This window comes from Candoia aspera, chromosome 9, assembly GCF_035149785.1.
Source record: "Candoia aspera isolate rCanAsp1 chromosome 9, rCanAsp1.hap2, whole genome shotgun sequence".
Classification (NCBI taxonomy): Eukaryota; Metazoa; Chordata; class Lepidosauria; order Squamata; family Boidae; genus Candoia; species Candoia aspera.
Genome location: NC_086161.1, coordinates 23,741,814 through 23,756,945, shown reverse-complemented (window position 1 = coordinate 23,756,945; position 15,132 = coordinate 23,741,814). Strand labels below are relative to the sequence as shown.

Genomic DNA, 15,132 nt, shown 5'->3' with positions numbered 1-15,132 from the left:
CTCCAAGTTTACTCACCATGGCCTATCCCATCATATAATCTCTGACAAAGACTCACAATTCAGGTCATGTTTTTGGAAGCCACTATTTCAGTTAACAGAGGTTACACTCCCACTTCTCTGCCTGTGAGGTGAAGGAACAAATGAATGCCCCCTTAGAGCAATACCAACAAAACTACTAGCTTATCATTGACTAACTTTGCTTACAGCAACTCAGTTCATTGATTTTTACTTACCAAGTTGTTGTTGACTCTTAGCAACCACATACAGGTCCTCAACTTGTGAAACTGGGACCGGAACTTCCGTTGCTAAGCAAAGCAGTCTTTAAGTGAGTCATGTCCAATTTTAACCCTTTTCTGCTGCAGTCATTAAGTGAATCATATGGTCGTTAAGTGAATCCAGCTCGCTCCATTGACTTCACTTGTCGGAAGCCAGCTGGAAAGATTGCAGATGGCGATCATGTGACCCCCAGGATGCTGCAACTGTCGCAAATACATGCCAGTTCCCAACCATCTAAATTTTGATCACATGACCACAGGGATGCTACAATGGTCGTAAGTGTGAGGACCAGTCATAAATCACTTTTCAGTGCCATCATACCTTTGAATGGTTGCTAAATGAATGGTCATAAGTTGAGGACTACCTTTAGATAGATTTTCTCCATGGTGATCTGTCCTTAACTTGGTTCTTCAGCTCTTCCAATTGTGCACTCCCCAAAAGTCTCCACTTCAGGCTACTTATCTGACAACTATCACCTGACCCCTTTCGGTTCCAGAGGCCTCCTGTTCCTTCTTCAGGAATGGCAAGCCACTCAGTGCCTCAAGAGGTAGACTGCACTGCCCATTGTATGGAAACAGGGCTTATGTCCGTCTAACATTAAGTTTTGCCACCATCCCCTCAGCCCCCCAATTAACTTTTCATTTACAGAAATAGAAACTGGGTTAAAATCTGGTTGGGCAGCGCATGGTTCAGCATGGAGCAGAACACTAGGTCGTGGGTCTAGCACGCTGGGTGAACCTTGCCGCTGTGTTGGTGGTGCCAGTCGTTTCCCAGACTGTCATGCCACTGCTGTTGCTCGTCAGCTCAGAAACGGTAGTTTACGGGACAAGCAACTGTGCTTTGTTAACCCAGAGCCTGGGTGTCTCATCTTGGGTGAACACAGTCAAAGCCCAAAGCCTGGCTATAAGGATCCACATTAATGTAGCCCAGGTAGGGGGCTTCGTAGGACAATGGTTCCTTATCCCCGCTTTACCCTAGAACAGAGACTACTTCAGGCTGAAAAAGTACATTAAGCCAAGACTGAATATCACAAGTTCTTTATTCGTAATAAGTAGGCAACTGGCACCTGCAGATTAAGCTTTCCAACGCATATTTAAGCCTTCTTTCGCATTCCACAGGCTGCACACTTGTCCAAAGTCCAGAGAGAAAAAGAAATGCCAATAACTCACTGGCAAAAAGGAAGCTGTATAAGTCCAGGAATTCTGCATAGTGCGAGGCAATTTATCTAGACAACAGTTCAAGAAATCTTTGTTACCCCAACATCAACAAATGCAAAAACTAGCGCAGCCTCGCTTTGGAGCGGCTGACCCAGACAGCCATGCTGACTTCAAACAGCTTTTGTTACCCCCCCCCCCCGACGGCTCCAAGTTGCATGCTCAGGTGTGCCTGTGTCTGTACGCACATGCATGATTTTTTCATTTTCCAATCTGTCTTTTCACAGGGACGCACAGCCAGGTCTCATGGGAAGTAGTGTCTTCATCCCTTTGTACAGGCTTCTGGTCTCACTAAAAAGTGGCTGTTTCAAAAGGCATGGAACAGAATGTGTGTTTGTAGAGGAAGGGGTGCTTTTTAACCCAGCACTTAATTTTCTACCTCTGCATTTGATCTATGTTTAGGTGTCATTTCATGTTGACGTCTCTGGAATGTGCTCCAGGAGAGAATAAATTGCATTATTTTCTGACAGGTCCTCATCAGGCACTGAGTGGTGGGTCACAGCCCAATTCTGCCTCACCTTCCCACTCTCCTTTTGGCTTATTCGCCAAGGATGTAATCCTATCAGCCCTGGAATAGGATCTGGGGATCCTAGGACTGGATCCCTGATCCAAAGTGAGAGAAGGAGGCTGAAAATCTTGGAGGGGAGCAAACAGAATCAGACCATGAAATCTCCTCCCTACCACTTCTTCAGCAAGACCTCGAAGAGATCAAGCTGATCTTCATCACTTGCTTCAAGAGGACAAGCTGGGCACACTTCCTGACACAGCAAAAATTTAGGTCAGCTTGGGAGGGAAGGAATGCACCCCCCCCAAGAACAAAGTCTCTCCTGGCTCTCGTTTGTTGACTGCAGCCCGCAGGGTAGTAGGATTTTTGTGGCACCACATTTGGAGCACTCTGATTTAACTTCAGAATTATTCTGCCTCGTCTCTAGGCTGGCCACATGTTTAACCCCCCATGTTTCACCTGAATGGAGCTCAGCGAAGCTTTCAAGGTCCCCCCCAAGAGCCGCAGGCAGGCCAGCATGCTTATGCTGGATGTGGCAACCCAACACCTGGACCAAGAAGAGCGGTCAACGTTCTTGTTGCATGGCCACTGGCCTCAACACATTTCATTAGCACGCAACCTTCTGTCCCTCGATCCAGATGTCAGCTTTGCAAAGGTTCTGCTCTAGGGAAAGAAGTGAAATGAAGCAGAAACGGCTATTAAAAAACTGAGTTTCCCTTTCTCACTCAAACCGGCAGAGACGTTCTGCTTCGCGGGAACACAGCTGTCGAGAACTTCCCTTCTCAAAGGTAAGCTGGTCTCACATGACCTCTTGCACATGATGGGGCTAATTCCTACAAAAGGAATCCTTAATGGGTACAACAGCTGCTGCATGGCGTTGTCCAAAGACAGCGGTGCTCAACTAGTTCAGTTTATTCTCGCATCCTCCTCCTGGGGCCCAGGCTGGGATCCCACTGGCCCAAACTTCCGGGTCCTTTAGTCTTCTAATCATCAAAATCAGGGATGTCATCGTAGGAGTAGCCCCGGTAGCCTTTGGAAGCAAAGTACGCGATGCGCAAGTGATAGAAGCCTGGGAGGAAAACCAGAATTCCGATGATCAAGACGGGGACGGCACGATCGGCTCCCTGGAGGACAGAAGAAGAGGGGCAGGGTCACGAGGCAGGTGGAGGCCTCAAACGCAGCGGTGAAGATGAACTTGGATGACCTCCAGGGCCTTTAAGGGAAGGCAGGAAGGTACTAAAACTCCCCCAGGCAAAATGGTGGCTGGCTCTATCTTTGAAGATGGCCCCATGGTGAAGGGGATGGACCAGGGGCAGGGAGATCCTAGCTCCCCTTCAGCCATGGAAGTTCACGGCGGGGGGCGCTGCGGGCCAGTTCTTCTACCTCAGCCCAAGAGCCAGGGTGATAACTACCTGAGGTGTTGGAGGAGCAGAAAGACCCAGGTTCTAGTTCCTGCTCAGCCACAAGAACACCCTGGGTGACTTTGGGCCAGTCCCTCCTTCTCAGCCCCAGAGCCAGGGTGGTGTAATGGTGAAGATGCTGGATAGGGAGCAGCAAGACCTGGGTTCTAGTCCCCCTCCCCACGCATGGAAACCCCCTGGGGGGAGCCTAGCTAGCTTTTCATTCACCCAAATGAAGGTAGAAGATGGAAGGTGAGGGTGTTCCTGGTCTGAGATACAATGTTTAGTTTACAATGGAGGCTGAGACAGAAGAACCACCCAACCAGGATCCCATCCTCATGTACAGTTGTAATCGAAATTATGCAACCCCCCTTGCAGATCAGGTTGATGGTCAAAACGTACAGTCTTTCAGCTGTTTGCAATGAACAAATCAAACAAAAGCAATTGAAACAGCTCAACACAACGAATGCTTCAAGTGGTCTCCCCAAAGTCAACTGAAAATGCAACTGATCATGACTTCTCCAGTCTCAAAATTATTCAACCCCCTGAATACTGTCACAACAGCACACATACAGTATGCAAAACACACGTTGTTCTAAGCACACCTGATGCAACTAATCAAGGGCTCATTAGTTGCACCAGGGGTGCTTGAGCCGGAGCGCATGAAATAGCTGAAGTGGCCAGGGGTTTGCTGACCGTCCTGTTTGACTGCATGTTAGAAACACAGTACGACTAAGTCAAAGAATGGTCCAGAAAGGTAAGAGGAGAGATCATCGCCCTTCACAAACAGGGAACAGGATACAAAAGGATAGCGAAGGCCCTGAACGTTCCTAGAGACACCGGTGGAAGCACAGTTCGCAAGTTCACAGTTGAAGGAACAGTGGTGACGCTGCCTGGACGGGGCAGAAAAGGAAGCTGTCAGTGGCTGCAGCCAGATTTCTGAGAAGGCAGGTGGAGAGAAACCCTCAAGTGACTGCAAAAGACCTGCAGCAAGACTTGGTGGCAACAGGCACTGAGGTTTCAGTGGGAACTGTAAGGTGTGTACGAAACACAGAAGGTTCCCATGCCAGAACGCCAAGATGTGCACCACTACTGACCCAAAAGCACAAGAAAAGTTGGCTTCAGTATGCTCAAAATCATATCAATAAGCCACAGAAGTTTGGGGATTCTGTTCTGTGGAGAGAGGAAACAAAACTGGAACTTTTCGGCCCGATGGATCAGCGGCGTGTCCGGAGGAAGAAGAACGAAGCATACGCTGAAAAGAACACTCTGCCTACAGGTAAGCATGGTGGTGGCTCGGTGATGCTCTGGGGCTGCTTCGCATCCTCTGGCACTGGAAACCTGCAGCGTGTGGACGGCAAGATGGATTCGCTGAAGTATCAGGAAATCCTAGGAGAAAACGTCCTGCCGTCTGTAAGGCAGCTGAAGCTTGGGCGTCACTGGACCTTCCAGCAGGACAATGGTCCCAGGCATACCTCAAATTCCACTAAGGCTTGGATGCAGAAGAAGTCCTGGAAGATTCTGCAGTGGCCATCACAGTCACCTGACTTGAACCCCATAGAAAATCTCTGGTGGGATTTGGAGAAGGCGGTTGCAGCATGCAACCCCAAGAATATTACCGAACTGGAGGCCATTGCTCATGAGGAAAGGGCTAAGATTCCTCAGGAACACTGCCAGAAGCTGGTGTCTGGCTATGCATCTCGTTTGCAGCAGGTCATAACAGCAAAAGGGTGCTCTACTAAGCACTGGAGATGCTTGCCATGAAGGGGTTGAATAATTCTGAGACTGGAGAAGTCACGATCAGTTGCATTTTCAGTTGACTTTGGGGACACCACTTGAAGCAATCGTTGTGTTGAGCTGTTTCAATTGCTTTTGTTTGATTTGTTCATTGCAAACAGCTGAAAGTCTGTATGTTTTGACAATCAACCTGATTTGCAATGGGGGTTGAATAATTTCTATTGCAACTGTAAGAGAAGCAGGTTAGAGAACTCGTACAGTTCTGCAAATGGCTACATAAGGGGGGGGGAAGGTGAGGGAAGCCATGGGGTTTTCGCACATCTGTGACCACACGCAGCTTCTGTGCAGCCAGGGAATTTCAGCACTTCCCTGTCTAGAATACAACACTGACACAAACAAGAATAGAAATGGCAATCATCACAACCTCGTTGATTTGATCAGTCTTCTCCAGCCTAGTGCCTAGATATGCCAGGCTTCATCTGCCACCTGATGGGAGTTACGGGCACCAAAGAGCAATACAGCTCAAAAGCAGCAGGTTGGCAGAAGCCACTTTAAAACCTCAGAGCCACGGCACCGCTTCTGAGTCGCTTTGCAGACGGAGGAGTCCTGGGGTGCCCTGCTGCAGCCACCATAACCTGGACAAGGGGGGGGGGCACAATCAATCAGCTGCCAGCCCCCCGGGCGGAGCAGCAGCCAGTTCTCTTTGAAGGATCAGCACTGCTGGAGACTTACTCGAGTGGAGGACTCTACCAGCCCTTACCCATCTCATTTACTAAGGTTTTAATGGTTGAGTAGATTTTGATTTTAATGATGCCTATTTACATTTTCCCTTGATTTTTACGGTGCTGTCGTTATTTGTGTTTTACCATTTGCATCTTAATTGCTCTAAGCGGCCTTGAGCGCTGTGGAGACAGAAAAGCAAGATAGGAACCAATTGCCCAAATTCCTCTTGATGTCCGTAAGGGAACTGCAGGTTTATAAGCCACCACAGCCCCTCCCAAATTCTGTGCCCCAAATAAACCTCTCCGATACAAGGGAGGGTTTATACCAGTCTTTCTCAACCCTGGCAGCTTGAAGATGGGTGGACTTCAACTTCAACTCCCAGAATGCTGGCTGGGGAATTCTGGGAGTTGAAGTCCACCCATCTTCAAGCTGCCAGGGTTGAGAAAGACTGGTTTATACACTGCACGCCCTCCAAGGCGGTCTGTCTACAAGGGACTCGAGACGGAATCGCTGCTCGCAACTTACCCCTTGGCTGATGTATCCAGCGAGGAGGAGCGCTCCAATCACGATGAGAAGGGTCCCGATCAGGAACAGCACTGTGGCCAGGGCGATCGCCTTGTAGGGAACCTTTGGGGGGCTCTTCTTGAACTGGGAGTAAAATGGGGTCAGTGCAGAACAGACTTCCTAGCCCAGATGGATGGTTCCAAGCCCTCAAGTTTCCAGCAACACTCGTGCTGGCTGGGGAATCCTGGGAACTGTAGTCCACACACCTGGAAAGTGCCTAAGTTGGGGCACACGGCTCTTTTTAGGAGCCATTTTCAAGCAAAATGTAAGTAACAAAATTGTTCTGAATTCTTTTCCTTGGAAAAGCGGGACAGACAATACCTTGGGTGATTTTTAAGACGACTTTCAGCACTTGTCCTAACCAGATTCCCTCCCAATGTTTAGGAATCCCAGTTCTCAGAATTCCCCAGCAATTCAAAGGACTGGCACAAGCTGATCTAGCAACTTTTCTGCCAAAACCACCAGGTCCTTTAAAGCAGAGGACCGAACTACAGTACAAGGTAGAGAGATCTGCCCCAGTAAGATAGGCTTCTCCCAAACGGAGCACATGGCAAGACAGGGCCTCGGGGGAGTGGGCGGATATAAAATGAAGGGGTGAAGAACAGGTTAGGAACGAAGGGGGTGAAGCAGGGAGCAGCAGTTCCCAGGTCTGTGTCAACAAATCCCAGCCTCTTGAGAGTCTGTAGAAATTTATTACTTAATTCTTGGTATTCATTTATGTACGTACACCTAAATTTACAATCCTGCTGAGCCAAAGTGCACCAATACCTTTCAATTCACGCTCAGACCCCGGAATTTGTGATCCGGAGAGGAATCAAGACCACTAACACTTTCATACAAAAATACTCTCCCATTTTCCTTCTCCAGCATACTTTTTTTTCGGGGGGGGGGGGGGTCATGCTAATGGGGGTCTTTTTGGTGCCGCTACTCTTAAGATAATTAGCAGAGCACTTCCATGGGCCGGCCATAGTGACCTTCTGCACAGCCCTGTGTTAAAAGGTTGTGTGACAAGGCTGCCCCCTGGTGGACATCTGCAGCATCTCCACAAACACAGGAACAACTCAGAAATGCCACCACCAGCAGGTGAAATCTAGCAGTGGAGGACTTCACTTCCCATAATCCTTGCCAGCACTGCCACTGGGGGGGAAGAGCGCCCTATGACCACAGCTTTCCAGCAGAAAGTTTGGGGGAAAATATAAAATTCTACGTCTGGAGCTGATGTTTTCCCACCCACCTCCATTGGTCTTCGCTTAGATACTGTCAGCCCCGCAAGGTAGGCCAGACCAGGAAATCAATGCCACAGGAAGGCTAAGACTACTTAGATGGAGACTGGCTAGAATAACAGAACCTTGCAAGTCTGGTTGTGCTGTATATCCTCCCCCTTCTTATACGCCAGTGAATCAGGGAGGTGTCTGCCTGAGCTGCTTCTGAATGTTATCACTAGGTTCTGGACTTAACGTATGTGTCAGCCCTCGTCATCCTGATAATGGATCTCGCATATCTCCATGGAGGCCATCTTCCTTACTCTCTACAGATGATGATATTGGGGATTCCTCACTTTATAGTCTGAAATAATTGCCCATATAAATCTGCACACTATTAGCACCTGTTCTTGCAGGAGAGGGAAGAGAAAACAGAGGAGGCACTTCAAATAAACCCCAGATCGTATCAGCAGGCCCCCTGACCACCTTCTTGATGACCTTTTGGAACCAATGTGAAAAGTCTCAGATATGGGGCCTGTTAGCAGAGGCCCACAGATGGGGTGATCTCAGTCTTTTTCAGGATCTTTGCCTATAAGCCAAAAAATAGCAGCAGTCTGGCCTTGCCAAGGCAGCTGTTCTTCTGAATGGGCGTCCACCCTGTTCTCTCTCTCGTGTTCTGGTTGGTGCAAAGAGGGGAAGAAAGAGGGGCAGGTGCCCCTGATCTGAGCTGCAGTTTCAGGAAAGTAAAATGCAACAGGACCCTCCTCTGCTCGACCTCTCAAGTTTCTTATCTTCTCCAAACTGTCACAGGAACTGTAACATCTGAAAATGGGCTGGGCAACTAGGAGACCCTAACTCTGGGTTGCAAAGAATTCTACAGGTCACTGGAGGAGAGGACCCCAGGTCAGGACCCCCTTCTGGAATGCATGGAAGAGAGTCTGTTTGGTGTAGTGGGGAAGGTGCTAGGCCAAAAACTGGGAGACGGAGAGTTCTAGTCCCGCCTTGGGCCGGCTGGGTGACTTTGGGACAGTCCCTCTCTCTCAGTCCAACCTATCATGTAGGGTTGTTGTTATGGGTGAAGTAGGAGCATCATGGATTCTGCTTTTGAGTGGTACAAGATAAAGGTGAGATAAAAAGCTAATAAAGAAATGAAGTAAAGTAAAATGCGGTCCTTTCTTCCGTCCTTTTACCTGCAGATCAATGTACCCTTCATCCGTGCAAGCGAGCTTAGAATACTTGACTTTGCTGCTTGGGATCGAAGCGGACAAATTTGTTCTGGACGGCATCTTCAGCAGCAGCAAGAAATCCTCACAGCTACAATCTGGGTCAAAGACATGGAACATTTGAGTGGATGGGAACTTCTGGGTATTTTAAATTAAGTTGTGCAAATCCAATGCACAGGTTTACAGGAAGCACAGGGCAATTGATGCTCTGACCCAACTGTCAACTACAATTTTTAGAAATGCTGAAACAACAGGGAACCAACTTTCAGAAAAAACAAGAGAGAGACATCTTTTGAATTTACTTTTCAACTTTTAGATACAAGCCCACTTTTAAGGCCAGTGGAAGATGAGAAGAGTTTCCCCCAACCTGGTCATCTCAAAGAGGTGAATCTGCCCATCCTGCAAGAATTAACAGAGGAGACATAGGACAGGTGCCCCCACCTAGGAAGTGATGGCAAAGAGGATCTGAAGACAGGCCTTCTCGGTTATGGCTTGCCCCCACTCGCAAACAGCTGATCCCTGGAGACACCGAGGGACCCCTCCCTGCTGGAACTTCGATGACGGAACGGCAATCTGAATTTGGTCCTTCCAGAATTACTGGGAAAGTACCCAAGAGAACTGGTTGATTTTCTAACACATTACAGGGTTTCTCAACCAGGGTTCCGTGGTTCCCTAGGTTCCACGACAGGTTCCCTGGGAGATCACAATTTATTTAAAAAGTTATTTCAAATTCGGGCAACTTCACCTTAAAGAGGTGGGTTTCATTCTTTATTCTTAGTTTAAGAGTACTGTTAACGCATCTATACAGGCCTATCCATGAAATGAAAATAATAATTTTTTAACTTCTGGCCTATATTTGAGCCTGAATGTACAGGGGTTCCCCCAAGCCTGAAAAACATTTCAAGGGTTCCTCCAGGGTCAAAAAATTGAGAAAGGCTGACATATTATCTTCTTACATCTTTTACCGAGGTAGGAATTGTTAGTATGGGAATGGCATGGCATAAAAGCCCAGGTCAACAAACAAACTGGACATCAATAGTCTGTTAGAAGAGGCCTGTGAGCAAAAAAGGACTGAAGTCTTCTTTCTCCAGTAAAAATCAAATCAGTGTCTCACAGAAGATAGAAATGAACTCTTGTCCTTATCTTTGAAAGGTCTTCCAACGGTGCCCCCATCGCACTGTAACTGAGTCCATCTGCCTTGCTGCCAGTTGTCCTCTTCTCTTCCCTTCCACCTTTACCAGCATTAGAGCCTCCTCCAGGGAGCTGGGTCTTTGCATTGACTGATTGTTTATGTGCCATTGAGTTGGTGTCAACTCGCAAGAGGCCACATAGATAGATTTTCTTCAGGAGGACCTGTCTCTAACCTGGTCCTTCAGGTCTTCCAATGGTGGGTGCACCCACCACTACTGTAACTGAGCCCATCCATCTTGCTGCTGGTCCTCCTCTTCTTCCTGTCCTTTCCCAGCATTAGAGCCTCCTCAGGACAGCAAGATCATGTGTCCGAAGCAGGACAAATTGAGCCTGGTCATTCGTATTACATTGTACTGCTTATAATCCAAGGTTATGAACAGTCTTAAATAAAACTTTCCCTCTCAACCTGTTCTGAGATCTCAGCTGGGGGAACAAAAGCTGGGCAGGAAACTAGCAACAACTTCCGTAATGATGGCAACTGTTAATTTAAACATGCATTCATAAATATTTCAAAATCGTTCTCTTTCCTAATTTAAACAGTTAAAAAACCCTTGAGAAAAACAATAATTTCCACCCCACATTTTAACAACTATAGGGCAGGGGTGCCTTCAGGGCCCCCAAACTCCCTGGAAGGCCTGAACCAAACATCTGGGAGAAAAAGATGAGGAGGAAGGAAAAGGAAGGGTGGGGACAGGGAGATATTTGCACTTTCGTAACTTTGATTCTTGGGCCTGTCAGATTTCTCTCCCTCCTGATGGCCTAGGATGACGGCCTGGTCGCCCAGCAGACACCTCCCAACGCCCACCACGGGGCCGGGGGCGGCTTCTGAGGATCCGGCCTTGCTTCCAAGATGCTCAGGGCAGGGAGCGCCGGCCTGCGCCCTGCTCTTCTCCCCCGGGCTCGGGGGAAGAGGGGGCTGGGGAGCCATGCGGCCAAAGGGCAGACCCGGGGTCTGACCGCCAAACGGGAGGGCAGGCTGGGGATCCCCACCGTCCGTCCCCCGCCTTCCGCTCGCCGCTCCCTGCTAAGGCAGCTGGTGCGCAGCTCGGCCTCAGAGCGGCGTTTCCCAACCGGGGGGACCTCCACTCCCAGAATTCCCCAGCCAGCCCGGCCTGGCCGGCTCGGGGCTCCTGGGAGCGGAGGCCGCCCGTCGTCAAGGTCGGGGAGCGGCGGCGTGGCGCGCGGCCTCCTCACCGGGAGGAGGAGAACCGCGCAAAGGGCTTTAGGGGGGCACCAGGAAGGCGGGGGGGCGCGCCGCGAAACAGCGGAGACTTCCCCACAGCGTCGCCGTCGCCGTCTTGTCCTCCTCAGGGCGGAGGAATCGGAGGCAAAGACGGCGGCTCGCGGTGGCGTCCGCGGCTGGGAGGCCGCCCGCGGTGGGCCCACACACCCTCAGCGGCGCGGGAGGGGACCAGCCGCCCCCACCTTAAAAGCCCGCTCGATCCGCCGCCGCCGCCGCCATCGCCGTCCCACGCAGCGCCAGCCGGAGCGGAAGGGGCCGGGCCGGGCCGAGCGGCGGCCCCCGCGCCCCCTCCCCGCCAGGCGCCCGCCGGCGAAGCGCGGGGCGGCGGGCCCGAGCGGCGGCGGCGGCCCCCTCCGCCGGCCCTACCTGCGGGGCAGGCCCATGGCGGCAGCCCGCTCCGGCCTGCCCGGGAAGTCGACGGCCTCGCCTGCCCGAGCCGCTTCCAAGTCGCCCCGCAGCGGCGCCGCCCACGGGCGGTCCCGGGCACGTCGCTGCCCCGCCTCTCCGCCGCCCGGCGAACGGCCGGCGAGGCGCGCCTTTCCCCGCGGGGGGGAGCCGGGCCGCTCGCTCGGGCAGGGCGCCCGGCCCGAGGACGCGCGCGGCTTTGCGCCTTTTTTCCCCCCCGCGCGCGCGCGCGTGAGTGACTGTGTGTGCGGGGGGGGGGGGGGAGAGAACCGCGCCGCCTCCCCGGTCTGGGGCCGGCCCCGCACAGCCCGCAGGAAGGAGAGGGGGGGCCGGCCGGGGCTTGCCCCGCAGCCTCCGCTTAGGCCACCAAGCCGGGCTCAGTTTGCGCGGACGTGGCCCGGGGTCCGTCTAGCCCGGCCAAGCGTGCGCGGCTCACCAACGCCGCCTGCCGTCGCCAGGGGCGCCCGCCCTTCCCCGTTACGGGAGCGCCGCAGCCTGGGTTCGTCGCGGGCCTGCCCGCCGAGGTTCGGCCGAGCGAGCCAGCCGGGCCTTTCCCTTTCCGCGCGCTGCGCAGTTCCGGCTGGGCGGAGGGGCCTCTGGCCGCGCCTAAAGCCGTCGAAGGGACGCCAGAATGAGCTTCCCCTGCGAGGCGGCTGGGACTTCCCGTCTGCAGGGCGGACGGTTCGGTCTCGGCAAGAGAAGGGCAGATTTATCAGGAAATTTGCAGAGGCAGGTGTTAAGTTCGTCCCAGGAAACGATTCACACATTTGTTTTCTCCAGCATCTTTTCAAGCCAAGGAAAAGCAGTGAGCCAGACACTGAACCCTGTTGCCCGCTCTTGCTGAAGCTTCTGGAATGTAGCTTCTTAAATGAATGCTTTTTTAGCTTTTCCATAATTTTAGTTTATTTAAATTCTGGAATGCACACCAGAATTAAGTAGTGCAGTCAGCCCTCAGGTCAACGAGCGCCATTAAACGGATTTTTTACACTGGCGGACAATTAGTACCCACAGCTTTAAAACTTTGTGAGGCCAGAACATTGGCTCAAATTCTTTACCGGGCACAAATAGGAATTTATAGAAAGGTGCTGCAGGAAACAGCGCAAACAAAATTCCTGCGGTTAATTTTAGCCACACCCAACAGTACATCAAATGCCCAGTTAAGGCTCAAGACAGGAATGCTGTCCATTTAAGTGAGGGCCTGGAGGTTGATGATAAAGTGGCTAAAAATCCATTTTTTTCCGGTTGGTTTAACTCCTTTAGTTCTAGTAGATAACTTCTCTTCACCCTGGAAGCAGGCAGTAGAATGTAAGGTTGCTTTGTATGGACGCTCTCCTCTATTCTTAATATCATTAGGCTGTGACCAAGCCAAACAACTGGTCATCCAAAGAATAAGGGACATGGAGTTCCAGAATGAACCTAACAGGCTCCCACAACATAACAGAATTTGGATAAACAGGGACATATGGGAACCAGCAAGGTATTTGCTAAACCTAACCCTTCCCTAAGTTGAGAATCGCATTCTTCAAAGCCAGATTCAATATTCTTCCATCTGCACTACTCCAAGGCAGGTATAACAAAGTCCCCACAGCTGAGCATTTCTGCCCATGTGGTGAAGAGGAAGTAGAAGCCATCTTGCATGTACTGCTACACTGTAAATTTTATAGGGATATCAGGTCAATCTACATTTTGCCCCTAATAGATAAATTCCCTGGGTATCCTGATAGTTTTTACTACTTCAGGATCTAAAACCATACATTGCGTGTACAGTTGCCAAATTCTATGCTGCTGCAATGAAAATAAGACAAATCCAGACAAAGGAATTAAGCCCTATATTAAAAAGTACTTTTAAATTTGAAATATTCTAATTAATAAATTGTCTGGGGATATGTATTTTTACTTGTGTAATTCCTAATGTTCTAGGCTCAGCCCACTAAGGTAACAAATGTATTAATATAGTAATAATAGCAGAGTGAATGCTATATTGATTGTATTTCTTTGTTTTGCTTTTCTCCTTTTAAATTTTGCTGCTCATTGACCGAATGTGATCAAATTTCTCTGCCCCCCATCTCGTACACAACTCTGGGCGGCTTTCAAATAAGTTAGTAAAAAACAATCCAGTATAAAATCAATACTGTGTAAATATACTTAAATAGCTATAAAACTATAAAATGTGCAATTCAAGATAGGAATTGGATTTTGTACTTGGCACAATCACTGTACCAGCCACCCCCATGAGTGGCTATCCCCCCTCCCATCCCAAGCGAGGTGGCATAGCCATGTTTTCACCCCCTTCCGGAAAGCCAGGAGAGTGCGGGCCTGTCTTGTCTGTGGGGGTAAGCTGTTCCACAGGGCGGGGGCCATGGCAGAGAAGGCCCTCCTCCTGGATCCTGCCAACTGGCAATCCCTCATAGACAGGGCCCGCAGCATGCCCTCTCTGCCTGACCTGGTGGGGCGGGTTAATGTGATGGGGGTGAGGCCCTACTAGAATCGAGCTATCCTCTCAACATTCCCTAAAAATTTTTGGGTGTGTGCTCCATCTACCGCCTCCCCTCCCCGCTTTACAGGGTAAGCTACTGAGTTAGGAATTGAGGCAATGCTAGAATCCTGAGAAGCAACTCTTTAAATATTTTGCTGGAAAATGCTTGACTGCAGCCCAATTGTTGCATTTTCTCACTGTGGCAGTATTTGACCAGTCCGCTGAAGACAGTGGGAGGGCTTCACCCTGCATCTCAGCAAAGGGAATTCTCGTATTTTACACTTGCAGCTGGAGAGCGGCTGCATTCCAGCTTGAAGCACGAAGGAACTATTAAACCTCACACAAGGCACTCCCATGTAGGTGAACTTCTACAAGCGTCCTCCCCAAACCCTTTGAATGGCTCCCACCCCAATTAAGTTGTATTCACGCTGACTGGAACCTATTTAAGCGAGAAGAGCATGTGTGTACACAATATTCTGACATCAAAGGGGAAACCGATACATCTTGAGTGTTGAGTCATTGGCAATTCTAGTGTGGTATTTAGGGTAATCCTTGACAGTATCCTGCTTACCACCAATTATTCCACTAAATAATTTTATCCCAGGGAAAAGAAAAACATTTTTTTGCTGATTAAGATTCCCTAATCCTTTTGTTAAAATTTGCTAAATCCCCCAAGTATAAAAAGGGGGATTTCAATCAGAACCAAGATTCTAGCTCAATTGGTCAACTTATTTTTAATTCCCTTTTACCCCAAAAGCAGCAAAGCCAGCTTGTCACATCCAGCCAGCAACAGGTCATTACCAAGAAAGGTGAATTTCTCCTTCCAGTTTTTCTCCAACTTTTTCCCTTTCCTTGCCAGGGATCCAAGCTCTCTTGATGCTGTCCTCAAGCTGTATCCTTCAACACGTCCCAGTGCCCCTCCAGCACTTGGGCTCAAGCATCATAGCAATGAAACCTCCCCATGGAGGTTGTC

At 50.0% G+C, this 15,132-nt stretch overlaps 1 protein-coding gene across 2 annotated transcripts; it reads right to left on the bottom strand.

Annotated features, from left to right (window-relative positions):
- Positions 1-1,297: 1,297 nt before the first annotated feature.
- On the bottom strand, positions 1,298-11,666 carry TMEM230 (transmembrane protein 230). 2 transcript variants are annotated; one of them, XM_063311583.1, is made up of 4 exons: positions 11,645-11,666; positions 8,812-8,942; positions 6,381-6,503; positions 1,298-3,119 (listed from the first exon to the last, which is right to left on the bottom strand). In XM_063311583.1, the coding sequence occupies exons 2-4, from the start codon at positions 8,905-8,907 to the stop codon at positions 2,979-2,981; spliced, it is 360 nt and encodes a 119-aa protein (XP_063167653.1). In that variant the 5' UTR covers positions 8,908-8,942; positions 11,645-11,666; the 3' UTR covers positions 1,298-2,978. The 2 variants fall into 2 exon arrangements, with proteins under 2 accessions (XP_063167653.1, XP_063167652.1); XM_063311582.1 differs by lacking the exon at positions 11,645-11,666 and adding an exon at positions 9,801-9,861.
- Positions 11,667-15,132: the final 3,466 nt, after the last annotated feature.